The sequence below is a fragment of the Giraffa tippelskirchi genome, chromosome 6 (genome assembly GCF_054371585.1).
Source record: "Giraffa tippelskirchi isolate mGirTip1 chromosome 6, T2T-mGirTip1v1.2.pri, whole genome shotgun sequence".
In the NCBI taxonomy this organism is placed as follows: Eukaryota; Metazoa; Chordata; class Mammalia; order Artiodactyla; family Giraffidae; genus Giraffa; species Giraffa tippelskirchi.
Window position 1 is genome coordinate 19,713,563 of NC_137280.1, and position 26,862 is coordinate 19,740,424.

The 26,862-nt window shown below is 36.7% G+C and overlaps 1 protein-coding gene and 2 long non-coding RNA genes across 52 annotated transcripts in view; 2 read left to right on the forward strand and 1 right to left on the reverse strand.

The window, feature by feature from the left end:
- Positions 1–26,862, forward strand: part of RIMS2 (regulating synaptic membrane exocytosis 2) — a 629,392-nt gene that overhangs the window by 515,147 nt on the left and 87,383 nt on the right. For 31 of the 50 annotated variants that reach the window (XM_081502233.1, XM_081502232.1, XM_081502237.1 and 28 more), the window contains one exon: positions 25,929–26,170. The exons of the other annotated variants lie outside the window; for them this stretch is intronic. In XM_081502233.1, coding sequence (XP_081358359.1) covers positions 25,929–26,170 — 242 coding nt within the window. The remainder of the gene's footprint in view (positions 1–25,928; positions 26,171–26,862) is intronic. 50 annotated transcript variants of the gene reach the window in all.
- On the reverse strand, positions 226–26,041 carry LOC145510598 (uncharacterized). The gene is made up of 2 exons (XR_014057135.1): positions 25,869–26,041; positions 226–946 (listed from the first exon to the last, which is right to left on the reverse strand). It is a non-coding gene; the product is annotated as an uncharacterized LOC145510598 (long non-coding RNA).
- On the forward strand, positions 15,043–18,221 carry LOC145510600 (uncharacterized). The gene is made up of 2 exons (XR_014057136.1): positions 15,043–15,528; positions 17,503–18,221. It is a non-coding gene; the product is annotated as an uncharacterized LOC145510600 (long non-coding RNA).

Genomic DNA, 26,862 nt, shown 5'->3' on the forward strand with positions numbered 1-26,862 from the left:
CAAATGTAGCAGACCATCTGCTATGCAGGAGACCAGGGTTTGATCCCTGGGTCAGGGAGATCCCCTGAGGAAGGAAATGGCAAACCACTCCAGTATTCTTACCTGAGAAATCCCATAGAGAAAGGAGCATGGCGGGCTACAGTCCATAGGGTGGCAAAGAGTCAGACATGACTTGGTGATTAAACCACCACCATCAGCCAAATTAAGCTGTACAATCATACCAACTGCTGTACCGAAACTATTTTATTTTTTTCAAAATTTACAATCAACCAGTGTAAAAATATTTAATGATATACAATCATATCCATACATGAAAGAAAACAAGCACTTCAGACCAAAATGATTCTTAAGTGTATGCTAATTTAACACAAAGAGGCACCTAACATGACTCCAGGCATATGAAGAACTGATTAAAGATACGGAAAATGTCCTTTAGTTAGATGGCTCCAAAAATGTGAGTAACTTGAGCTGGAGAAATCCAGTAATCCAGTCTGCTTGCTGATAGACAGAACTTAACCATAAAATTCTATCTAATCTAAAAGGCAAAACTACCTAAATAAGATATTTTATGAGATTACTTTTTGTTAGCCTACACCGGAGTTTCTTTGTGGTTTTTGTATGGTCACTTGCATTAGAATCACCAGAGAAACTTTAAAATGCAAGGTTCTGGTTCTCTTGCTGGAAATAGTGTATTCAAGTCTCCAGGACTAGGCCGCAGACTGTATTCCTGAAAAGCTCTTTCAGGTGGTTCTGGCAAAAAACAAAATTTAAGAATTTCTCATCTAATTCATCTGGACATTGGGTACTTCATATGCTTTTTCAATTGAACAGTATCATTCAAGAACAAAATTTACTGCTTGGCTTGTTGTTTGGCTCGCTTGAAGAATCTTCAAGTTTCTGGAATTATCCCCAAAAGCCTTGCCAAAAGAGAAGCAGATTGTCCAAGCTGCAGAAAAAGAAATTGAAAAGATTACAAAGATTACAGTCAGCATTCTATGATTTGTCAGCTTGCCCCATGGAGAACAAGGAACACTTTGACCAACTGGTCATGTCTATAAATGCTTTGTTGTTGCATATGAAAACCAAGAAGTGACAGGAAAAGAGATTGAATTAAAGATAGTGGTAAGTAGCTGCAGGCGCAGTGCAGAGGCAGTGGAAGATGGTCAGCAGCAGACACCCAGAGGGGAGAACTGGCAGCAAAGGAAAGACTGAAATTCAAACGTTCCTTAAAATTGGTTTGTACTCCCCTGAATAAAGGACCTGTTATGCACATATATAAATCAAGACAAGGAGACCAATCACCTCTAAGTGATTAAATTGAAAACAAAGTATCTCTACTTCTGGTCAAGTAGGAAGTCAAAATACTTTTAAATGCCAATTGACTGAGCGATGTATATTTTGAGAAGGTGAGCTTCATCTCTTCAAGAGAGGCAGCACAAGCTCTAGGGTTATACTGCCTTAGTTTGAGCTGTGATTCCTCATCTTCCTCAAAGTTTATGACTTCTCAGTTTTCTTCTTTAATTGGGATAATAATAGTACTCACATCATAGATCCTTTAAGAGGTTTAAATTAGTTGATACGTATAAAATACTTAGAACAGTGCATAGCACATAAATGATTGTTGTTATCATTATTATTATTCAAACCAAGAGACAGAATTATGTAAATTGAGTAAAATGTCAGCAATCAAAGCTTTCAAAGGATGCTGTGGCATTGCAAATAATGCATCTATTAACACAGGAAATTTCCTGAACAATCTTAGGGAATAAAGATATTATTACAATATATAATTATGGCCAACTTCCACCATGACAGTAAACCAAGTGTCTCCAGTTTGAAAACAAATAAGAATTTATTATCTTTTTTTAAATGTACAATAATCCAGGTGTCAGAAAATTATAATCCTACACCTTCCAAAATGTCACAGATTTAACCACTGAAAAATGTAAGCAAAATCTTTCATATCTGTGAGGAAAAGCATTCACAGCTCCAAAATATTTGATGAATAAATGAATGGCTGTTGATCTTGAGGGTCTCTTCCAACTTGATGAGAAGTGAAATTGTAATAGACTCATCTTTGCTGGCCTTCTTTGTATTAAAAATTTCTTTTCCTCAGAAGCAAAGTTTAGTGTTTCTGTGCTTAAAATTAGAAAGTAGACTAGTGAAATTATTTCAGTGCTGTAAAACTACTATTTTCCTAATAAAAACCAACTTCTAGTGATTCCCTGCTGGTCCAGTGATTAGGACTTGTCACATTGACTGCTGTGGCCTAGTTCCAATCCCTGGTCAGGGAACTAAGATCCCACAAGCTGTGTGTCACAGCCAAAAAGAAAAGCCAACTGTTGTATTCTCTTGACCCCTGCAGATCCAGAAACTCCTTTCTCCCTGGTAGGGAGAAATTGAAATTTTTTTGGTCAATTTTTAAAATTATTTTCCTTATGTCTTAACTGTAAGTGGTAAAATGCAAGTCCACTCTAACTTTTACTTACCGAAAAATAATAGAAGTGTGGAAGCTGAGAAATTACTGTCAAAATGTAAAATAAAAGACTGACCAAACCAAAAAATAAATAAATAAATAAGCTAATGCATAAATGGAAAATAATGTTTGACTGGTTCTTCTAAATTTTTACAACTTCAGTGAAACATAATTTCCAAACTCACTTGTGTGTTTCTACTCTTTGATGACTAGAAATTGTGCCAGTCAATCAAGTTAAGTGATGAGTATAAACTGATTTTAGAAGAACCTCTGAAGCTTTATTGGTGGGTACATCAGACCTGCAATAGAATACAGTTCTGAAGCAAATGGTCTCTAGAACCAGGTAAACCTGGGTTTAAATTAAAACTACTCATCAACTTGAACAAGTTACTTCCCAAATAATCAAGTTTCTTTATCAGCAACCTGGGGATAATTTCCTACCTAAAGTTCAATATGAATGTGAAGTGAGATAAAATATACATGAGGTGCTTAACACAATGGCTTACATGGAGTAAGCATTCAATATCTTAAATGTTAGAAGCTGTTGTTTTTGAAGTAGTATGAGAAGGATATTTTGAATGGAACTAAAAAGCCAAAATACTTTGATGACATTAGTGAAAATATGATTTTTTAAAGCAATAAATATCCTATGATAAAGTTGCTTTCATCTTAGATTTTATATACCAACACATCCTCCAGAGATAAGGGATCAAAGAAAAAGTACAAACTTTCAAATCTATTTTCATCACTGTGAAGCTAGTGCCTATTCAGCCCCAAGTTCCAAATTATCTGAAACATAGAATAATAAATATTTATAATTATTATCCCAGTCATCAAGAACAAGTTAAATTATTTCAGTGGCTTTTATAAAAGGTAGGAAAATATATGGTTAGTCCTAAGTCATGTCCAACTCTTTTGTGACCCCATGGATTGTAGCCCACCAAGCTCCTCTGTCCATGGGATTCTCCAAGCAAGAATACTGGAGTGGGTTGCCATTTCCTTCTCCAGGGAATCTTCCTGACCCAGGGGTAGAACCCACATCTCCTGCATCTCCTGCATTGCAGTCAGACTCTTTACCCATGAGCCACCTGGGAGGCCTCATATAATATCATATATACATGTACATATATAATTTTAGTTGTGTTATCTCTTTGTAACATCCACTTCTTTCAGATTAATTTTTTCTATAAATACGTCTGTTCTTGGCTAATATTGCCAAAATATTTCCTCTTAAGGGTGTACTTATTTTCATTTAAATTATAGTTACTTCAGAAGTCACCTAAGGATTTCTAAAAGCAGAATAAACTTGAGGTAAAACCATTAATTCAACACAAATCTTCTGAGTATCCTACTCAGTGCCCAGTGCTTGTAAGTTCTCACTGAATGTTAGAAAGAATGGATAAATGAGTAAATGAGTGAAAGAATGATGTGTGTGGGATACAGTATAATGTATAAGAGTGAAGGTTGTGGAATCAGACAGTTAGATGGGAATCCTGGCTCCACTACTTACTATCTTGCCTGTGCGTAGACCTTGGAAAACTTACTTAGCCTCTCACTGCCCAGATTTCTCATCTATAAAATTGTAATAGTAACAGTTTCCTCATTGGATTGTTTGAAAATTAAGTAAATGAAAATTAACAAATCATGTATAACAGAGACACATACTAAGAACTGATAATTATTTCCTAAAATACTAGAATAAAAAAGAAATATTAACTATAACTTTAAAGGTAAAGCTTATACATGAAATGCCAATATTTAAAGTCATGTACTACTAATTTAAAATTTCTAGGAATAAAGACTAGCTTGATAATTCAGTTGTAGCCAACTGATATGGACTCTGCCCATATCTATCATATGCAGGCCTTTCTTTCACAGGTTGGAAAAGGGGGAAGGGTCTCTGAATCCAGTCTACAGTAACTCTAACACATTGCTACATCAGGTCACATCTTAGTCTACCTAGCCCAAGAGTCTATAAGCAACAGAAAATATTTTCTCATAAATTGAAAAGGTATTTAGACACTCTGTTTAAAACAAATGAAACAGGGAAGGTCTTCTGAGTCTAATGAAATGACAGCTCATTGGTTATACCTGGGAAGATGCCCAGCTGTGGCAGTTTTAGGAGTGGGAATGATCTAGCACCAAATTTACTTTCTCCGCACTTAACCATCTGATCAGAAGGATCATGAAGCTAACACAGGTAAGAATGTGTTTATTCTGTTTTGTGGAGGGAATTTAGAAGTTCCTCTGTGCTGGTGAGTTAGATATTGGAGTATCAACAATTTCCAAGGACATTTATAAGAGTAATTGGCTTTTCAAAATGTTACCAAAAGGCCACATTTTAAATACTCAAGTATAAGTCATTTTATTTTCTAGTCTTTGAGGAATTAAGATATAAACATAAGCTTTCTCTGGCATAACAGTGTAAGTGGTACTATTTAGTCAACTGTGCCCTATTTCATTGAAATTGTTTATTTGATAATACTAGGCTAAGTAGCATTTAAGCAGAGTGGCTAAATGTCTTTATTAAAGTGTTTTCACCTGTTTTAAATAGCGTAGCTAAATGTCTTCAGTTTGTAAAAGAAAAAATGTATTTGTTGTTTTTAAAGTCTTGGGCTACATGGCTAAAATGTAATCTGATGTAGCAATTCTGAGTGTTATTCCATTGTAGATCCAAATACAATTTCTTCCTTAGGTTATGCCTTACATCTCTACTTTAAAAAGCAACTGAGTAGCCAAGCAAAACAGTCTAGACTAGATTCTTTTAATGCTTTGAATATCCGCACATTGTTGAAGATGTAACCTAAATATAAGGGAAGGCACAAGGATTATTTTAAGTGGGAGAAAGAAGGAAGCTTCTCTAAATTAGTGCAATGCTTCCAGTATCAGCATAGAAGCAAAAATGGGTGCAGCATCCAGTAACTGCACGGTCAATGTGGGATGGGGGACTATTGTGAAGTTTACAGATGGACAGAGGAGATCAGTAGCATTCCTTAATTTATTATCTGAAATTCTTTATTATAGTGTCTTTAAGATGTACTTGATATAGACTTGATATACCCTACTTGCCTAGGGTATGAAAGTGAAAGTGTTAGTCACTCAGTCGTGTCCGACTCTTTGTGACCCCATGGACTGTAGCCCACCAGGCTCCTCTTCCATGGAATTCTCCAAGCAAGAACACGAGTGGGTTGCCATTTTCTTCTCCAGCGGATCTTCCCAACCTAATGATCAAACCTGGGTCTCCTGCATTGCAGTCAGATTCTTTACCATCTGAGCCACCAGGGAAGCCCTATTGCCTACAGTATATGTTTTCTTTATGCTTCACTTAGCATACTGGATTTTTGAACAAATATTGTGTCTTATTTTTCTTTATAATTGCCATAGTACTGACTCCAGTGTTTTGTACATAGTATATATACAAATTAATTAACTTCTATTTCTAAAACATTTATTAGGAAGTTTTGTTTTCTTTATCATGAGCAAATATTTATTGAGCACCAAAATGACTTATGAAAATTACTAGTTGCAGCTTAAACATTAGTGTTTAATTATCCCTACATTACTAGGAGCATTCACTTATATAATGAATTTATTGAATTCACTTATTCAGTTAATTTTTTTTTTCAAGCTATTTTGTGCCAAACATCAAGTACAAGGCTGCTGAAATACACCGAAAAATAAACTGAGTTCCACTAGAAGGCAAACAATAGTGATAGAATTTATATAATGGAGATATAAAAGTCTGAGAAAACACTATAATTGGCATCCAAAAGTCCATGATGTACATGTAATGTTGCCATATTATTAGGTTTATGAAATGATGTACACCCTTGATTTTCCAATTTAAGCAATTTGGTGAATAGTTATACTCTTTACTGAAACAAGGAAGACTGAAGGAGAAAAGTATTTGCACAAAAAAAGATTAAGTTCAGTTTGCATGTGCGTGTGTATTAGTCACCTCAGTCATGTCCAGCTCGTTGCAACTCCATGGACTGTGGCCTCCAGGCTCCTCTGTCCATGGGATTCTCCAGGCAAGGACACTGGAGTATTGGGATGCTGGGATGTCATGCCCTCTTCCAGGGGATCTTTCCAACTCAGGGATCAAATCTGCACCTCTTATGTCTCCTGCCTTGGCTGCTGCTGCTGCTGCTAAGTCACTTCAGTCATGTCTGACTCTTCACGACCCCATGGACTGCAACCCACCAGGCTTCTCCATCCGTGGGATTTTCCAGGCAAGAGTACTGGAGTGGGGTGCCGTTGCCTTCTCCGCCTGCCTTGGCAGGCAGGTTCTTTACCACTAGCACCACCTGGGAAGCCCTAAGTTCAGGTTGGGACACATCAAATTTGTGATATTCTGTGCAAAAGTAGGTGACTAGGTAGGAAATTCAGAAAATCAAAAAAGTAGCTTAGTTAGCTATCTTATTTAGAGAGGAGTGGAATATATATGTGTATATGTATATATGTATGTGAGTGAGTGAGTGAGTGACAGTCACTCAGTTGTGTCTGACTCTTTGTGACCCATGGACTGTAGCTGCCAGGCTCCTCTGTCCATGGAATGCTCCAGGCAAGGATACTGGAGTGGGTTGCCATGCCCTTCTCCAGGGGATCTTCCCAACCCAGGGATCAAACATGGGTTTCCCGCATTGCAGGCAGATTCTTTACCATCTGAGACACCAGGGAAGCCCATATATGTATATATGTACATATATGGATAAATCTTGGTGTGTATGTATTATTTTTAAGGTAAGATAATTTCTTCTGATGGTTCTGTTTCCTCTGTGAAGTTTAAGGAAAAGTTATCTGCTGAGAGGAAAGCAAAAGGAGGGAGGTTTGAGTAGCAGAAAGGCTACTAAGATTTTACTGGAATCTGTCTATGCCATTTTAAACCGGTCGTCCAGAGCAGCAGCATCTAATAAAAACGTGGCTGTTGCGGAGAGTGGGGAGCAGGAGTGTAGAGTAACTTGAGGCTGGTGGCAGTGGATTATAGTAGAACCAATATGTCCTACTGAATTTTGGTTTTTTTCAACAATGCTCAAGTGTTGACAGGTAGGCACAGAAGAAGCACATGGTAGGACTCATCAAAAGGTTCTGCCAGTTGGATGCTATATGAGGAGGGATACTAAAAAAGTTGAGTATTTGCAAAAGAGTGATTGAAATGATGGGCTATAGTGTCTAAGTTAGTTAAATGTAAGTAAAGATGAGGGGGTCGATAATTGGAGAAAAAATGAAGAAATCAAAGTTCTCACGATATTCAAAAATGAGGATAGCTGATGAAATGAGCTAGAAAGAAAATAGATACAAAAACCTCTTTGTAACTTTCTGAATATGGTCAGGGTATTATTTCCCCCATTTTATGTAATAGGGCAACTGAGGCACAAGCTATTTTGATAATTCAGTTATAGCATGAGTAGTGCCCTGCATCTTGAATGTGAGTCTCCTAATAAACTAAATTGACTTTCCAGTAGACAGTTATTTTTCTTACTAAATATGCATATCATAGATATTCTTTGTTCAAGGAAAGGAATCATTACCCTTAACAGAGTTGAAATACATTTGTCCAAATAAGTATCAAAATAGAAAAATAGATTGTTCATTTTAGAGCGTGTGTTTGCTCCATCTTTTTAATATTTACTTGTTAAATATTCATTTACTGCTTTATATTTTCACTTTCAAATGTATTTTGTTTTGAGTGTCGTTATATTATAGTTAGGGCTTCCCAGGTGGCTCCAGTGCAGAAGATGTAAGAGATGTGGGTTTGATCCCTGAGTCGGGAAGATCCCCTGGAGGACAGCATGGCAACCTACTCCAGTATTCTTGCCTGGAGAATCCCATGGACAGAGGAGTCTGGCAGGCTGCAGTCCATAGGGTCACAAAGAGTTGGACACAACTGAAGCCATTTAGTATGCACACATATTATAGTTGTTTATTTAAGTGTTAAACTTAATATTTTGTATATGATGTAAAGTTTTTATATCATAAAAGTTTTTGCATTAGTTCACTCTATTCACAGCACAACAGTAATTAATATTAAAAGAAATATTGCTTTACACAGGAAAATACATCTTATATCAAATATTTTTGCTGGAAGCTGTATATGCCATCTAAATCATTCATCTAGAGCAGCAGCATCCAATAAAAATAGAATGTGATCCAAATTTCTAAGTTTAAATATTTGCAGACATTAAAAAATTAAAAGGAGCAGGTAAAATTAATCATATATTTTATTTAATCCAGTATATCCAAAATATTCTCATATCAAATTTTAACCTATGTAAAAAGATTAATGGGCTTCCCTGGTGGCTCAGTCAGTAAAGAATCCACCTGCAATGCAGGAAACCTGGGTTGGGAAGATCCCCTAGAGGAGGGCATGGCAACCCACTCCACTTGCCTGGAGAATCACCATGGACAGAAGAACCTAGCAGGCTACAGTCCATGGGGTGGCAAAGAGACAAACACGACTGAGTGACTAAGCACACACAAAAAGATTAATACATATTTTATTCTTTTGGAGAGTGTACTAAGACTTCTAAACCTTGTGTATATTACAGTGTGTGATGTGTCTAAACTGTGTGTATGACACAATGCATCACAATCTGGAGGAGGCACATTTCAAGTGTTCATGGGCCACCTGTGCTAGTGCCAATAGTACTGGGCAGTGCAGATCTAGAGCCTTCAAAAAATATAGTTCAACAAAATAACACAAAGTTATCCTCTTTGTTTCTCCTAAGAGAATGGTGTAAGAAATCTTGGTAAGGAAAAATACTTATTTGTTAGAAAAATAGTTTTTTAAGAAGTAAATAAGCTCAAACTGCTAAAAAGTTCTAGTCTCTTTTAGTATCAACAATCCTTTTACCATAGTCTTATTTACCATAATTTTTTTCGTTAAACTTTTTATATGTGCCTTTTTGTAAATATATGTGTGTATATATACATATGGCATAATTGTGTTTATTTATATACATTTGACTTTAAATTACTAATGATAAATCTTGGGCAATTTAATAGTTTTGTTGTGTATTACTCTATAACATAATCATTCAAAAATTCTGAGGATTTATAATTTCTATTTGCGGAACATAAGGATTTTTAAATGTAAGGATTTAATCCTATAGTAGTAGTGAAAGTTGCTCAGTCATGTCCAACTCTTTGCAAAGCCATGGACTGTAGCCTTCCAGGCTCCTCTGTCCATGGGATTCTCCAGGCAAGAATACTGGAGTGGGTTGCCATTCCCTTCTCCAGGGGATCTTCCCAACCCAGGGATTGAACCTGGGTCCCCTGTACTGCAGGCAGATTCTTTACTGTCTGAGCCACCAGGGAAGACTTTAATTCTATAGAATGTAATAAATGTTGCATTTTAAATTTATATTTTTACATTTAAAATTAGGGTTTCCACTTAGTGGCAATTAACAATATTATTGGTTTCAACATTTAAAATAAAAATTCTGTTATAAATATTCAGTGCAACATAAAACACAAACACATCAGCTTTTTATATGTTTCTAATTGAATATTATAAGAAATGTTAAGGTGAAAAAATATTTTGTACTTGCCTTTGTATGTGCAGTTCATTATTCACTCATTCAAATGTGATTTTGAGATAACAAGCAGGTCATGTTCATTAAAGAAGAATAATTTATGCTAGATAAATGTCCATGAAAGCAGAAGCAGCCTTATAAATACACTGCAGGAGAAGTATGTTTGAGACATATTTACAACTTGCTTAAATTCTATTCACATTTATTATTTCACTATGGTGAATAGATATTTATTATCTAAGTTATTTTCTAGACTTTGTCTTCTCAAAATTCATTAGAAAATGAGAGTGTATTAGTTTCATAAAGTAGCTCACCACAGTGGAAGTCATAATATCCTTAAATTAATTTTTGTTGTCAGTTTTCAACACAAATCTGAGAAAATAATAGTTGAAGGTTTCATGTGAGCACTTTTGTCACAAATGTGCCCAGGTTGCAGTGTAGATCCTTGGACATTATTTTATAATCTGAGCTTTATCAGTGAACAAAAGAAATTAAGTTCTTTCCCCATGCAGCTTCAAGTGGAAAGGTATATAATAAAAAGAAGAGAAAACGAAAGCTCAGAGCAGGTTAAGAAATAAACTCAAGGTCAAGAACTATCAAATGATAGAAATAGGATAGAAATCTTTGTCTGACTTTGAACCTAAATGTATGTTTCACCTCTTCATTTTTACCAGATTTCTATCAGATTTTGTTGCCTTGAATAAATCTTTAATATTGTTGAAGTACAAGTACCTAAGAATCAATTATAAAACTTTTCCTGTGAGAGACCATGACCTAAGCTTAAGAGAATCTGAGAAGTAGAACTCCCTCATTACCCCAGTATGAAGAATTAGGGCCATTTTAAATATAATTTGCTTTTCTTTGAAGCTTGTTTCTTTGAAGCTTGTTGAACATTAACTCTCTTAAAAATATCTTATTTTTGGCAAACAAAATGTAGAAAAACCTAAAAGATCATTTTGTTGATTAGTCCAACTAAAGGAAATTTATAAAATACTGACACTTAGAGAACCATAAATTTATTTTTGACATGCTCATTGTATATTTTGCTTTGTTTGTTCATTGGGACCAAAGATGCAGTACTTAATGCCTTACATTTATGTTAGATATCCTAAACATTAACGCGTACTTGAGCTCAGAAAAATTTAGCAAATTTGGCTTCTTTTTAAAAATAATTTTTCATGGTTTAATCATGTTATTCTTTACCTTTCAAATTGATCATAATAGAAGGAAAATTTCAAAAACCATGCACTAGACTAAAAAATGCTGACATCTTTAGAAGACTAGCGTTGTGTGTACCGAAACATCATTCCAGAACAAAAATTCACAGTCTTTGTAGAAGTGACTGACTTGAAATCTGAGAAGAAAAGATAAGTTTAGATTTCTAACAGGCTGAAGGCTTTCCTCTAAATGGTTCCAAGGAAGATTCAGTATATATGTCCCAGGGCATTTTGTCAAAATATTACTGTCATTATAATCATTGAAGGGAGACTATAATCTTTCTGTTATTTGTGAGTTCTGTTCAGTTCAGTTCAGTCGCTCAGTCGTGTCCAACTCTTTGCGACCCCATGAATCACAGCACGCCAGGCCTCCCTGTCCATCACCAACTCCCAAAGTTTACCCAAACTCATGTCCATCGAGTCGGTGATGCCATCCAGCCATCTCATCCTCTGTCGACCCCTTCTCCTCCTGCCCCCAATCCTTCCCACCATCAGAGTCTTTTCCAATGAGCCAACTCTTCACATCAGGTGGCCAAAGAATTGGAGTTTCAACTTCAACATCAGTCATTCCAATGAATACCCAGGACTGATCTCCTTTAGGATGGACTGGTTGGATCTCCTCGCAGTCCAAGGGACTCTCAAGAGTCTTCTCCAGCACTATAGTTCAAAAGCATCAATTCTTTGGTGCTCAGCTTTCTTCACAGTCCTACTCTCACATCCATATATGACCACTGGAAAAACTATAGCCTTGACTAGATGGACCTTTGTTGACAAAGTAATGTCTCTGCTTTTTAATATGCTATCTAGATTGGTCATGACTTTCCTCCCAAGGAGTAAGCGTCTTTTAATTTCATGGCTGCAATCACCATCTGCAGTGATTTTGGAGCCCAAAAAAATAAAGTCTGTCACTGTTTCCACTGTTTTCCCATCTATCTGCCATGAAGTGATGGGACCGGATGCCATGATCTTAGTTTTCTGAATGTTGAGCTTTAAGCCAACTTTTTCACTCTCCTCTTTCACTTTCATCAAGAGGCTTTTTAGTTCCTCTTCACTTCCTGCCATAAGGGTGGTTTCATCTGCATATCTAAGATTGTTGATATTTCACCCGGCCATCTTTATTCCAGCTTGTGCTTCTTCCAGCCCAGCCTTTCTCATGATGTACTCTGCATATAAGTTAAATAAGCAGGGTGACAATATACAGCCTTGACGTACTCCTTTTCCTATTTGGAACCAGTCTGTTGTTCCATGTCCAGTTCTAACTGTTGCTTCCTGACCTGCATACAGGTTTCTCAAGAGGCAGGTCAGGTGGTCTGGTATTCCCATCTCTTTAAGAATTTCCAACAGTTTATAGTGATCCACACAGTCAAAGGCTTTGGCATAGTCAATAAAGCAGAAATAGATGTTTTTCTGGAACACTCTTGCTTTTTCAATGATCCAGCAGATGTTGGCAATTTGATCTCTGGTTCCTCTGCCTTTTCTAAAACCAGCTTGAACATCTGGAAGTTCATGGTACATGTATTGCTGAAGCCTGGCTTGGAGAATTTTGAGCATTACTTTACTAGCATGTGAGATGAGTGCAATTGTGCGGTAGTTTGAGCATTCTTCGGCATTGCCTTTCTTTGGGATTGGAATGAAAACTGACCTTTTCCAGTCCTGTGGCCATTGCTGAGTTTTCCAGATTTGCTGTCATATTGAGTGCAGCACTTTCACAGCATCATCTTTGAGGATTTGAAATAACTCAACTGGCATTCCATCCCCTGCATTAGCTTTGTTCGTAGTGATGCTTTCTAAGGCCCCCTTGACTTCACATTCCAGGATGTCTGGCTCTATGTAAGTGATCACACCATTGTGATTATCTGGGTCGTGAAGATCTTTTTTGTACAGTTCTTCTATGTATTCTTGCCACCTCTTCTTAATATCTTCTGCTTCTGTTAGGTCCATACCATTTCTGTCCTTTATCGAGCCCATCTTTGCATGAAATGTTCCCTTGGTATCTCTAATTTTCTAGAAGTGATCTCTAGTCTTTCCCATTCTGTTGTTTTCCTCTATTTCTTTGCCTTGATCACTGAGGAAGGCTTTCTTATCTCTCCTTGCTATTCTTGGGAACTCTGCATTCAAATGGGAATATCTTTCCTTTTCTCTTTTGCTTTTCACTTCTCTTCTTTTCACAGCTATTTGTAAGCCCTCCTCAGACAGCCATTTTGCTTTTTTGCATTTCTTTTCCATGGGGATGGTCTTGATCCCTGTCTCCTGTACAATGTCACGAACCTCTGTCCATAGTTCATCAGGCACTCTGTCTATCAGATCTAGTCCCTTAAATCTATTTGTCACTTCCACTGTATAATCAGAAGGGATTTGATTTAGGTCATACCTGAATGGTCTCGTGGTTTGATTGACATGTGAAAAGCAAGCTTATACTTGGGTAATGAAGACTGGAACATTGTCTACATGCACAAACACAAGCGGAGCAAATATACTAAATTAAATCATGTGTTTGCATTTTTTACATGAAAATTTTCTGTAGGATGAACTTTATGGACCATAAAGTTCATCCTACAGAAAGGGATAATCTTGGACATTTCAAGACATTGGATGCATTAACACTGCATTCAGAGGGAAATTACCAGTATTCATTTAATGAGGCAGCAAAAGAATATTTTAATGACGAATAAAGGATGGCCTATTATAAAAATATTCTGTTTTCCACATGAAATGCCTAAATTCGATTTAAAATATGCAAGTTAAGTCTTAACCTAGATTCTATGCTATACTTACAAAGTAATGTACACATTAAAGCTTCTGAGAGTTTTGCTTCGTATCCCCTCTAATATATTAGTTTGTTGTTCTAAGTTTATTAAATAGGGCTGTAAAGCATGGTCCTTGACAAGAAGTGTGGTTATTTTATACACATACACATACATACTGCTCTTTGTTCTATGTGGTGGTCAGTCAGGTATAGCCACAAGAGGGGACACAGGAGGGACTCAGGAAAATAAAGTTTATAATAAACTTTGTCCCATGAAAAAGGAGGCAGGCATGCTATACCACGCAGAGCAACAGGGTAGGTCAGGAGGCAGAAGGGGCAGGAGTGAGAGAAAAGTCAAGGCCAGAACCTTTATTGGGGCTAGAAAGATAAAATAGGGCAGAATAAAGTTTAAGATTGGCTAACCTGAATATTTTCTGCAAGCTGGGCTTTGGGTTATAGGGGTGGTCTCTAGTTGCCTGGTACAGGCCCTGGGACTGTTCAGGGCAAAGAACCTCTTGATGAAGGTGAAGAGGAGAATGAAAAAGCTGTATTAAAACTCAACATTCAAAAAACAAAGATCATGGAACCTGGTCCCATCACTTCATGGCAAAAAGATGGAGAAACAGTGGAAACAGTGACAGACCGTTTTCCTGGGCTCCAAAATCACTGCAGATGGTGACTGCAACCATGAAATTAAAAGATGCTTGCTCCTTGGAAGAAAAACTGTGACAAACCTAGAGAGCATATTAAAAAGCAGAGACATTACTTTGTCAACAAAGGTCCGTCTAGTCAAAGTTATGGTTTTTCCAGTAGTCATGTGAGAGTTGGACCATAAAGAAGGCTGAGTGCCAAAGAAGTGATGCTTTTGAACTGTGGTGCTGGAGAAGACTCTTGAGAGTGCCTTAAACAGGAAGATCAAACCAGTCGATCCTAAAGGAAATCAACCCTGAATATTCATTGGAAGGACTGATGCTGAAGCTGAAACTCCAATACTTTGGCCACCTGATGCGAAGAGCTGACTCATTGGAAAAGACCCCGATGCTGAGGAGGATTGGGGGCAGGAGGAGAAGGGAACAACAAAGGACAATATAGTTGGATGGCATCACAGACTTGATGGACAGGAGTTTGAGCAAGCTCTGGGGGATGATGAAGGACAGGAAATCCTGGCATGCTGCAACCCATGGGGTCACAAAGAGTGGGATACTACTGAGCGACTCAGCAACAACAGTCTGGTTCTGGATTGGGCTAATTTGTATATCAAAGGCATGCCCCAGGCTGAGCCCCTTACTATCTCTAGAATTGGCTCACACCAGAAACTGACATGGCTCCCCAGCCAAGAAGGTTTTTAAATTGGCAAAACATAACATAATCAATACACATATGCACACACACTCTCTCTTTAGACCTTAATTATTTAATATCCACTAAAATTGAACTAAGAAATACAAAAAATTTTCACCTGGAGCTTTGCTGTTCAGATATTTTTAAATATCTGTAATCACTGGCCTTTCAATACATTCTATCGATGAGCAAGTTCCTTGTTTTGATCTCTAAGCCCAGAACCCTAGAGCTTCCCTTGTGACTCAGCGGTAAAAGAATCCACCTGCAATGCAGGAGACCTAGGTTCGATTCCTGTGTTGGGAAGATCCCCTGGAGGCAACCCACTTCATTATTGGCTGGAGAATCCCATGGACAGAGGAGCCTGGCAGGCTACAGTACAGTCCATAGGGTCGCAAAGAGTTGGACATGACTGAAGCAACTGAATAGGCTCACACCAGAACCCTAATTTTGTTGCAAGCAAACAAACCTGATAACTGATAACAGCACTGTCTCAGGAAGCACAGTATGCTCCTCCTCTTCACTGACATTTCCACATCCAATAGCCCAGTCTCCTGAGCCCTGCTCTCTGTTAAAAACACTAACTTTTCTGAGAAGAAAGCCTTTACTATAACAGCAATGCAAAGCTCATTAGAAGAATAATGTAACATATGTTGCTGTTGTTGATGTTCAGTCGTACATATTATATATATATATGTGTGTGTGTATATATATATATATATATTTATATATATTGCCACAGATTACAAGAACTTGGAACATGGATGTTATTTCTGGTTCTCTACAAATCATTTTACCTGACTCACACACATGCTAAGAAAGATAAAAGGACAAGAAACAACTTCCTTTTCTCAGTTATTGTCAGACAAGTATAAGGAAAATATAGACAATTTAAACAAGACATCCTCGTTTCTAAATATAAAGGTATAATGTATAGGTAATGTATATTTTGGGCTTCCCTGGTGGCTCAGATGGTAAAGAATCCACCTGCAGTGTGGGAGACCTGGGTTCGATTCCTGGGTTGGGAAGATCCCTTGGAGGAGGCCATGGCAACCCACTCCAGTATTCTTGTCTGGAGGATCCCCATGGACAGAGGAGCCTGGTGGGCTGTAGTCCATGAGGTTGCAAAGAGTTGGACATGACTGAGCAACTAAGCACAATGTATATATGGCCTCTTGAAAATAATTCTAGAATGAGTTTGTTGTTGTTTTTTTTTAATCCTTTGGGACTCCAGAAATTCTGGTAGATTCTTCTACTAGAAAATCTGGTAGATTCTTCTTGAAACATTAATTTTAATTAGATATAAGAATTTATAGATAGTAATTAAATTTCATCAAGATATGTAAGTTTAAAGTATGTTCTGTCTCTGAAATGCTGCAATGTGGTTTTTGCAAATGCTGCGAAGTAGATTTTTTTTTAACTTGAATTTGATTTGCAATCAAGTTTTCAAAAGAAAAAAATCAGTATCCACTATTTTTCAAAATATGAAACTAATGTCTTTTGTACTTTAAAGTCTGAGGAATTAATATCCTTAATTTATAGCCATTTATACATTCTGGCCTAGAGAATTCCATGGACTGCATAGTCCATGGGATTGCAGAGAGTCAGACACAACTGAGTGACTTTCATTTTACTTCATACATTTTTATACATTTTGAAACTCAATATTTAGTGATTTTATATGGGATAGTTATAGTCCAAGAATGTTTTCATATTATAGTTTAGCTTTCAGTGCTATTTTTAGCAGCATAATATGAATTTTTATGTACTGTAATCATTTCAATAGTGCAGCATATTCATCATTTGTTAAATGCAAAACTTGATACACTGATTATAGAGCTGTATGATTAGCAAGAATAAATCAAGTTCTCACTTTTTTTCCACAAAATTTTAACTCTTGTGTTCCTTGGACATTAGTAAGAATGGTGAAAAATGTAAATTTATCGTTGAGGTAATAGGTCAGTGAGTGTCCCTTCTGATAATTTATCATGGAGCTTTTCTTTTTCCTGTTATTGAGAAGTACTATGTAATCACGTGGTAAAACAGAAAAAAAAAAAACCCTAACATGAAAATAAGCTAGAGGGAAGTCTACTTCTGCCATAAAGATTTATATATAGAAATAATGGGGTTAGCTGAAAAATACAGGTGAAATAATAGAAAAGTTCTTTACCAACTGAGCTATGAGGGAAGCCCAATAGAAAAATTAAAGGAAATTATATATATGGTGAGTTGATGGATTAGAATTATGAAATTTATTCTGAAAACTTGTGAAGAGACATGTTTTTGCTTAAAATATATATATCAAGGAAAATTGTTGGAAACAAAATAACTGAGCCAATAGAAAGATTCTTTACTAACTGAGCTATCAGGGAAGCCCAATAGAAAAATTAAAGAAGATTATATATATGGTGAATTGATGGATTAGAATTATGAAATTTATTCTGAAAACTTGTGAAGTGAGACATGTTTTTGCTTAAATTTTCCTTTTCAAGGAAAATTGTGGGGAACAATAGGCAAAGCTGAATTAAAAAAGAAAAGAACCATGAAAATTTGAAAGAGATTAATTTTAAAAACCACTTTAACGGAGGTATTATGGTCATAAAAATTTGGAGTTTAAAAGTACCTTAACAATGATCTTTAACCTCATTTGCTAAGTTAGGAAAAAGAGGACTAATGAGTAAAAGAAACATTTCTGGTAAACTTCTAGCCTTGTAGTTTTGGATCTAGAAATTGCGGTAAGGCAGTTTTATTTAACAGATACACAGATGAATTCCTTTTATTCCTCTTTAGTAAAATTCCTCACAGGATAAAAATTTAATGTTCTAAGTCAAACATTTGTGTTTTTAAACTCATGTATTTCTCCATCTTGAAGGAATGTCAATAGCTGCTTTCTTAAGGATCATTTGTATCCTCCACACCTCTAACTCTGTAGCTTTTCTTAAATGTTCCTGATAATTAATTCTCTATCATTTGACCACCACAACTTTCTTGAACCTTGTTCTTGTCTTCTGTGTAATTTGACTCTATACTATTTTTCTTATTTCTGAGAATGCATCTCTATTCATCTCAGTCACTCTTCTTTTCCTAATCTTTAAATATAAGTAATCCTTGGAGGATCTTTTCAATCTTTTTCATTTCTCTCTCTCTACCCTCTTAGCCTGCCTTCCTTCTTGTGTGTCTCAGTTGTTCAGTCATGTCTGTCTCTGCAACCCCATGGACTGCAGCCCACCAGCTCCTCTGTCCATGGAATTTTCCAACCAAGGATACTGGAGTGGGTTTCCATTTCCTCCTCCAAGAAGGATGGAAAGTCAACAAGACTGAATGACTTCACTTTCACTTTCAAGAATGGAAAGACCATTTCCATCCTTCTTAGGCCATCCTAATTTCATCTGTCCTCTCCTGTTCTACAAATACTCGTTGGTTCCCTCTGTTTCACCCTGACTGTTCCCTTGAGCACTTGGCCTGAGTGTACAGCCTCCTCCTACTGAACCTCGGTTCAGTTCAGTCACTCACTCGTGTCCGACTCTTTGCGACCCCGTGGACTGCCGCATGCCAGGCCTCCCTCTCCATCACCAACTCCCGGAGTTTACTCAAACTCATGTCCATTGAGTCAGTGATGCCATCCAACCATCTCATCCTCTGTCATCCGCTTGTCCTCCTGCCCTCAATCTTTCCCAGCATCAGGGTCTTTTCAAATGAATCAGCTCTTCACATCAGGTGGCCAGAGTATTGGAGTTTCAGCTTCAGCATCCGTCTTTCCAATGAACATTCAGGACTGATCTCCTTTAGGATGGACTGGTTGGATCTCCTTGCAGTCCAAGGGGCTCTCAAGAGTCTTCTCCAACACCACAGTTCAAAAGCATTAATTCTTCGGCCCTCAGCTTTCTTTATAGTCCAACTCTCACATCCATACATGACTACTGGAAAAACCATAGCCTTGGCTAGACGGACCTTTGTTGACAAAGTAATGCCTCTGCTTTTTAATATGCTCTCTAGGTTGGTCATAACTTTTCTTCCAAGGAATAAGCGTCTTTTTATTTCATGGCTGCAGTCACCACCTGCAGTGATTTTGGAACCCCCAAAAATAAAATCTGCCACTCTTTCCACATGTATTGGCCATGAAGTGATGGGACAGGCTGCCATGATCTTAGTTTTCTGAATGTTGAGCTTTAAGCCAACTTTTTCACTCTCCTCTTTCACTTTCATCAAGAGGATCTTTAGTTCTTCTACTGAACCTCTCCATCAGGAAATTCCACTGGTCCAATGTTGATTGTTTCCTAAATCAGTACCACTTGGCAAACACTATACTCTCTAAGGGCCTCCATTTTCTCTTTAAGAGAATTGAAAGTGAAAGTGTTAGTCTCTCAGTTGTGTCTGAGTCTTTGCAACCCCATGGACTGTACCTCTGTCTATGGAATTTCCCAGGCAAGAGTACTGGAATGGGTTGCCGTTGCTTTCTCCAGGGAATCATCCCGACCCAGGGATCAAACCTGGGTCTTCTGCATTGCCGGCAGATTCTTTACCTCCTGAGCCACCAGGGAAGTCCTCTTTAAGAGAATTATATGAGTTAATTAATAGAAAACACTTGGACAGGCATTTGGAATATAATAAATGCTTAGCAATTTGAGCTATGATTATATCCTATTCTCAGGTCCAGATACTAAGCTGTATAGATGGTTCCTTCTAGACAATTTTTACATTAGCTTTGTTTTCTATTAGTAGTAGAAATGGAGTAGGCTAGGTTCCTATTTCCTTTCCCAGAACTATTGCTATAAGCTCCTAATTGATTTTTTCATAGGCAGTCTCTCCTGACTTTGCTACTCAAGACATATTAAATTGTGCTGCTGTTATAAACAACCCTGAATTCTTAGTTGCATAATCAACAAAAATTCACTTCTGCCCATTATAGTCACTCAGGGGCTCAGTCTAATAGAGGCTGTCTTTCACAGTCCCAGGAGCAGAGGGAAAGAGAAGTAGGAGTCGAACACTACCAATCAAATGCTTCTGCCGAGAAGTGACAGGACTCATTTCCACTTATTCCAAATGAGCAAGGATCTGCTCTTTAACCAGCAAGGCACTGCTGCCTATCCTGAGATCCAAGACTTAGGAACATTAAACATAGTTTCATTACTAATTATAGAGTCAGGGAAGATATTTTGACTAAAAAACAATCTGTCGATTAGCTAAATATTTCTCCCTAACTCTAGACATCAACTTTGTGGCATAGACAAATACACACACTCAAGTACACTTAGATAATATACTAATACATTATAGTGTATTGATAGAATGCATTTATATACAGTACCTGAAGTGTTGTTAAAAATACCAAATGTTTAAATTCTGATCATCTCCAGGAATCAAAGAATTAGCATGAAGAACTCAAGTTTTTTTATACTCTTCAGAGAGAGATCTTTTCCTGATCATCTAACTTAATTAAGGTTTAATGACATTAGAACTGGTCATTGGAATCTTAATTCTAAACGTTCTCATGCAGCCATATTTGCATTTTACATGCTGATATATTTACCAGTACATTAATTAAAACAGCCTGTGTCATACCATTCTTGTATCCCTGCATTTGCGGGGATATATATGCAATAAACATTTGAACAAATGGTTACTATTTTACTAGCCTAAAATTGTAGATGGTCATTTGAGTAAATGAAATATTGTTTATTAAGTTATAATGTAGAATCATAATCATTTTGAATTCCTCATTTTAGGAAGGAAATAATATTTAATACAGAGAAAATATTTGATGAGGTGAAGAGCAGGGTTTTAGCAGGGTTTGTTATCCTCCTTTCCCCTTACCCACAAGGTATATGCCAGAATCCAGAAATGGCACTCCAAAGCCAGATATCCACTCAGTGACTCACAACGGGTGCAGTCGAGTCTGAGTTATAGTGATAGGTATTCAGTTAGCTCTTGGCACATGCCTCAAAGAATACAGGAATGGGAAGGGAGAATTAAGGCTTTCAAGGTGGCATAATGTTTGGGATTTTGCCTCATCTCTGTGGATATTTTTTTCCGACTCTATCATTATTCCTGTTGTCTTCTAACTTTTACGTCCTCCTAGGCTTCTCTAGCACCACTTCCTAGCCTGAGATGTTATAAATAGTCCCATTCAAGTGTCTTTTCTGCCCCTGCGCTGCAGCTCTCATACTCCATTCTGAGAGCTGGTAGGCCCTCTCTACTTCATTCATAACAATTCTGAGTCACTCCAGTCTCTAATTCCTTAGGCAGGTTCTCTCCTGACCACCTTCCCACCTCTCAATATGATGAAATATTTTTTCATGACTGTGAACTTTATTTACAATATTACTCTTATGTTTGTACTCTCACAAACTCAAGAGTTTATCTTTGTCCTGTGTTTGCTGGTTATCTTAACAGCCAAACTACTTAGTTGTATTCATTCAAACCTATTAATGAATACTTTTGTCCTATAAACATTTTGTTGCCATTTCCTTCTCCAGTGCATGAAAGAGAAAATTGAAAGTGAAGTCACTCAGTCGTGTCCAACTCTTAGCAACCCCATGGACTGTAGCCTACCAGGCTCCTCCATCCATGGGATTTTCCAGGCAAGAGTACTGGAGTGGGGTGCCATTGCCTTCTCCAATAAACATTTTGTTTAATCACTAACTGCTATAATCCCTTAAATATGCTAATTAAGTCTTTAGAGACTATTTACAAGTATTTCACTGCCTTTCATTATCTTTCTCCTAATGATAGGTGATACGAGATTTGCCCTTTAAAAAATCTTTCAGGATTTTTTAAGCAACTACAATTGTGTCATAAAATAAATTACTTGTACTGGCAATTTTTCATATTTCAAGACTACTACATATATAAACTTTTGCATTATTTTCCAATGCCAAAAATCAGAAACATGCATAAAACCATATTCAGAATGTGGAAACACTTTCTTTCTGGAATTGAGCATCCTGTATCAATGCCCAACATTAGTATGTAGTAATCTCATAGAATTATCTTGAAAGCCATGCTATACCTTTAGCCTATGGAATGAACTATGCAAATTGAATTGTTTTGGTCCTTCATTGCTTTCTTCATTTGTCCAATTGTTTTAATTTTTTTTCTGGTTTCCGATAACTTTCATGTTCATTTTGGAAAAAACAAAATAAAAAAAAAATTTTAAAAAGCATAATACCAACCAGAGAAAATTAAAACCGCTTTACACTGTTCACAGTACATCCTTTAAATTTCTTGCTCTATACACTTGTACTTCTTTTCCCAAGAAAATAAACATCCAAAACATATTTTATTTTTCTTGTAGCTACTGAGTCATCTATGAATCTAGGTTTCCTGAACTACCCAGTTTAGCAAGAGATGTTTATTTCTATTTATATGAATTTCTTTTCTTTTCTTTTCTGTTTGTGACACTGTGTCACTCTGGAATTTGAACTTGCTTGTGTGCCCTAGTGGTAGAGTGAATCCATATTTGGTATGTAGCCAAAGCTATACTGCAGATATCTGCTTTCTCTCACCCTTTCTCCCATATCAAGAACATATTTTATGTTAATCAATATTTATTTACAACAGCATTTTCAAAGATACATTCTATTTTATTGATGAACATGACTTTTTAAACATCCTCTACCATTGGACATTTCTGGGGTTTTGCCTTGTGTGTGTGTGTATGTGTTTTACTATTACAATCAATTCTGCAATAAATATTATTCTTGCTAAATCTATGATCATCACTGTTTTCCCTTAGGGTAAATTCTGAAAGTAATATTGATAGGTTAAAGGATAGGCATGTTTTTTAAATGCTTTTGATACATTTTGTCATTTTGCCTTTCGGAGATATATCACTAATACTCCTACCAGCAACATTCATAATTTACCTTGTTACCAGACCCTTAGAGATGTTCTCTTTTAAAGTAATAATATAATGATAGGGTCTGTGTTTTCTTAACCACTAAGTATTCCAAATGATCACCCATGTTTATAGATTCTTCACTACAAAATATTCTATAAGAGTCACAAGACTTTTAATATGTTGGTTGATAGCTTGTTTGCTTGCAGTATTGTTTGCTTATAGTTTAAGGTGATGGCCAAGTGAGGAAAGTAAAAGAAACCAATAGTGATACCCTTGACTCAGTCACCCTCCCTTCAAAACATGGCACTGAAGAGCAACTACTCAAACTCATCCTGATGATCTCTATTTTAAGGAGATGAGAAATAGATCCATCTTACAAAACTTTTAATAATCCTTCTTGTAGATGACGCATTACCAAAGGTGTTAGATTGAAGAGCAGTGCATTTCTTTAAAACCTAATAGTAAAACATTATCTATAAACTTATTCATCTTTTCAGTTAGTATTTTATTATATCCTGATTGGTTTTGGCCAAGTTCTTTATGCCCTAATATCCAACCATGAGAATTAAAATGCAAAAGTCACAAGGTATAATATTTTGAGAGTGTATCTTTAACTTCCTTGGCAGGTAGTAGGTGGTTCTTTTAGAAAAGTATGCTTGGGGTAAAAACAAGAGTACTAGTTATTGTGACTATGGAACATATATTATTTTGAAAGCCTTAGTCTCGACTGAACTTTGACTTTTCTAGACTATGCCATGCCTTTTCTGATGATAGCATACCATAAAATCATGTTGTATTTCTATGATCATTTGTCCAGAATCCATGAAACAAGATATACTCTGGGAGCAAAGTGTTTCATCATTAAAGGGGACCTTATAGATATTCCAGTTCAACATAGTTCAGTTCAGTTCAGTCACTCAGTCGTGTCCGACTCTTTGCGACCCCATGAATTGCAGCACGCCAGGCCGCTCTGTCCATCACCAACTCCCGGAGTCTACCCAAACCCATGTCCATCGAGTCAGTGATGCCATCCAACCATCTCATCCTCTGTCGTCCCCTTCTCCTCCTGCCCCCAATCCTACCCAGCATTAGGGTTGATACTTAATGGATGATGATGGTGGTAGCGGTGGTGGTGATAATAATAAGGAGAAAAAGAATAATTTTTGGAGCTCTTATGTGTCTCCTACTCTGCTAAGTGCTTTACTTAAGTTTTCTCATTTATTAAAATGGGGAAGTTAAGTTCCAAAAAGGAAACCAACTCTCCCAAGATTAGTCAGTAAAGCCAGAATTCAAATCCAGATTTCCTGACTCCCAGTGTAGTCCACCCTGCATATAGCCACATAATGCTGGCTATATGAAAACCATTTTAGACATTTGAATCTCAGAAGTCTTAAAATTTATGATCATAAAGATTATTTTTTTGATGCTTTTAAGTATTTACATATATATGTTGAAGAGCTTTAGCCTTATTTTACATATTGTCTATATTCCCTAATTGCTATCATTTCTATTTATTGAATTTTTATTTTAATCTTATTATGTCTATTCTTTAAAATAAGAAACTACAGTGAAATATTCTCTTATAAATGAGGAACCTGAGGATCAAGTAGAAGCAATAAACTTTCTGAAGGAAGTCAGTTAAGTAGCAATAAAGCTGGGATTGAAGCCCCCATCTGTTACCTCCAAACTCTTTCTGCTTTATTCTATAGTTGCTTATTGAAAAATAGCAAAAATCAAACAAACTTGAAAATGATTAATTTGTGTCACCATAGAAGTATATACTCTGTCTCCTCTCTTGCTATCTCTTGGTCTGTTTATGCCTAATTTCTTCTTGAAACTAATCTGAATGATAAAATAGTACACTTTATTGTCTTTTTAAAAAATTCACAGTGAGTCTTTTCCCTCTTAAATACTTGGAGAAAATGAACATAGGTTAATAAAACTAATGTGTTAGGTATTCCCTGGCACTCCAGTGGTTAGGACTCCAGTCCAGGGGTGCCTGGGTTTGATTCCTAGTCCTTACCTTTTAGTAGATATTACTCTAAATAGAGGGAAAAAAGTGTTTAAAAATGATGGCCTTCTGACCATATTGTATAGAAAACTGCTAATGACTTTTCTTTTTTTCAAATGAATACAAGAGGAAAATCATTCATTTTTGGAATATAGACATATCAATAAATATGAAAATGTGAAGTGAAATAAATTATTTTTAATTCAAAATTAATGAAAACATCAATCCCTGTTAGAAAATTTAACAAGGTTTAGAAAAATATTAATAAAATGAGAAAATTAAACAGCCTCTCAGCAGTAGATGCTGTCATTTTTGCCATTTTTTTGTAAAATTTCCCGTCATCAAATTTCTCTTTGATGGCTATAATAAAGCAAATTAGAGAAGAATGGTTTGGAAACTTCTTTTTTGTTGTTTTTTGTTATATGACTGCCTTAAAGCATATTGCACTTGTAGGACAGCATATTCTCTTAAATGAGCCCACTTTTTTTCACAAATCTTTTTTTTCTCCCCACTGTGGCCATGTAAACCAGTGTCTTCTTTGAAAGCAGAAATGAAAACATGTCTGATTTTGGATACTTATGTTAGGGTTGGCCCTGAGTAGTAAAACCCATTCAAGACTATGGTGTTTGAAAAATTTTAAATCCTAAAAACATGCCCCATTAATGATATAATTGAATTATACTCCAGATATTTCATCTAAAATACCTTTTTCTGTCTTTTCCTTTTTGCTCTTGCCATCACTTGTAATGATCCATGGGTCTACAGTGTCTTTACATCCAAAATGCAAAGCAGACAAATGGGCATCTCAGGGAAGAACATGACCAAAAGTACCAGCATCAGCGGAGACATGTGCTCACTGGAGAAGAACGATGGCAGCCAGTCGGACACCGCAGTGGGTGCCTTGGGCACCAACAGCAAAAAGCGACGGTCTAGCATTGGGGCCAAAATGGTAGCTATCGTTGGTCTTTCCCGGAAGAGCCGCAGTGCTTCTCAGCTCAGCCAAACGGGTAGGCATTTTTATGTTACTGTTGACTTCCGAATTGAGTTGTAATTAAAACACATAATCTTTTCTCTTACTCGTTCTGCCTCAGTAATGTGTGGATGATGACAAGTACCAGAAGGAAAGGGGCGTTTTAAACTAGTGGACCTTTCTGAAAATATAACCATGACTTTGTTTTTCAGTGATGAGCGAACCTGCTTGGAAGTGAACCTTGGTTACTGTTCTTGACTTGCGCTTCACGTCTTTTCTCCTCAAGGAGGAGCTCAGCTGTGGTCCCCCTGATTTCAGTTTCTGGTCCTTTGCAAAAGTGCTCTGATCTATGAGATGTTTGCTTTTCTTTAGGTTCCTCAAGTTGGAACCCACGAAGTTAATTTCCACTCCCAGCAAGTTACCACGATGAAGATGACACCACATATTTTGTGTGAATAATATATTTCTTTTATTGCTGATAACCTAACTTCTTTTTCAGTTTTGTAAGCAGCATTTACCAGTTGTATCAATTTCTTCACTGCAGTTTTTACTTTCCCGGTTAACACTTCAAGCAGCAGTATTCTCCAGCTGCAGGGGTGGAGGAATTTTCTGCTGACGGGGAAGATATTCAAAGCTTTGCTGTTCGAAAATTTAGTCTCTAAATCACATCTGCAAAAATAAATTAGATACCACACTCCTACTCAAAAAAGCCACTGTTAGCAATTAAGA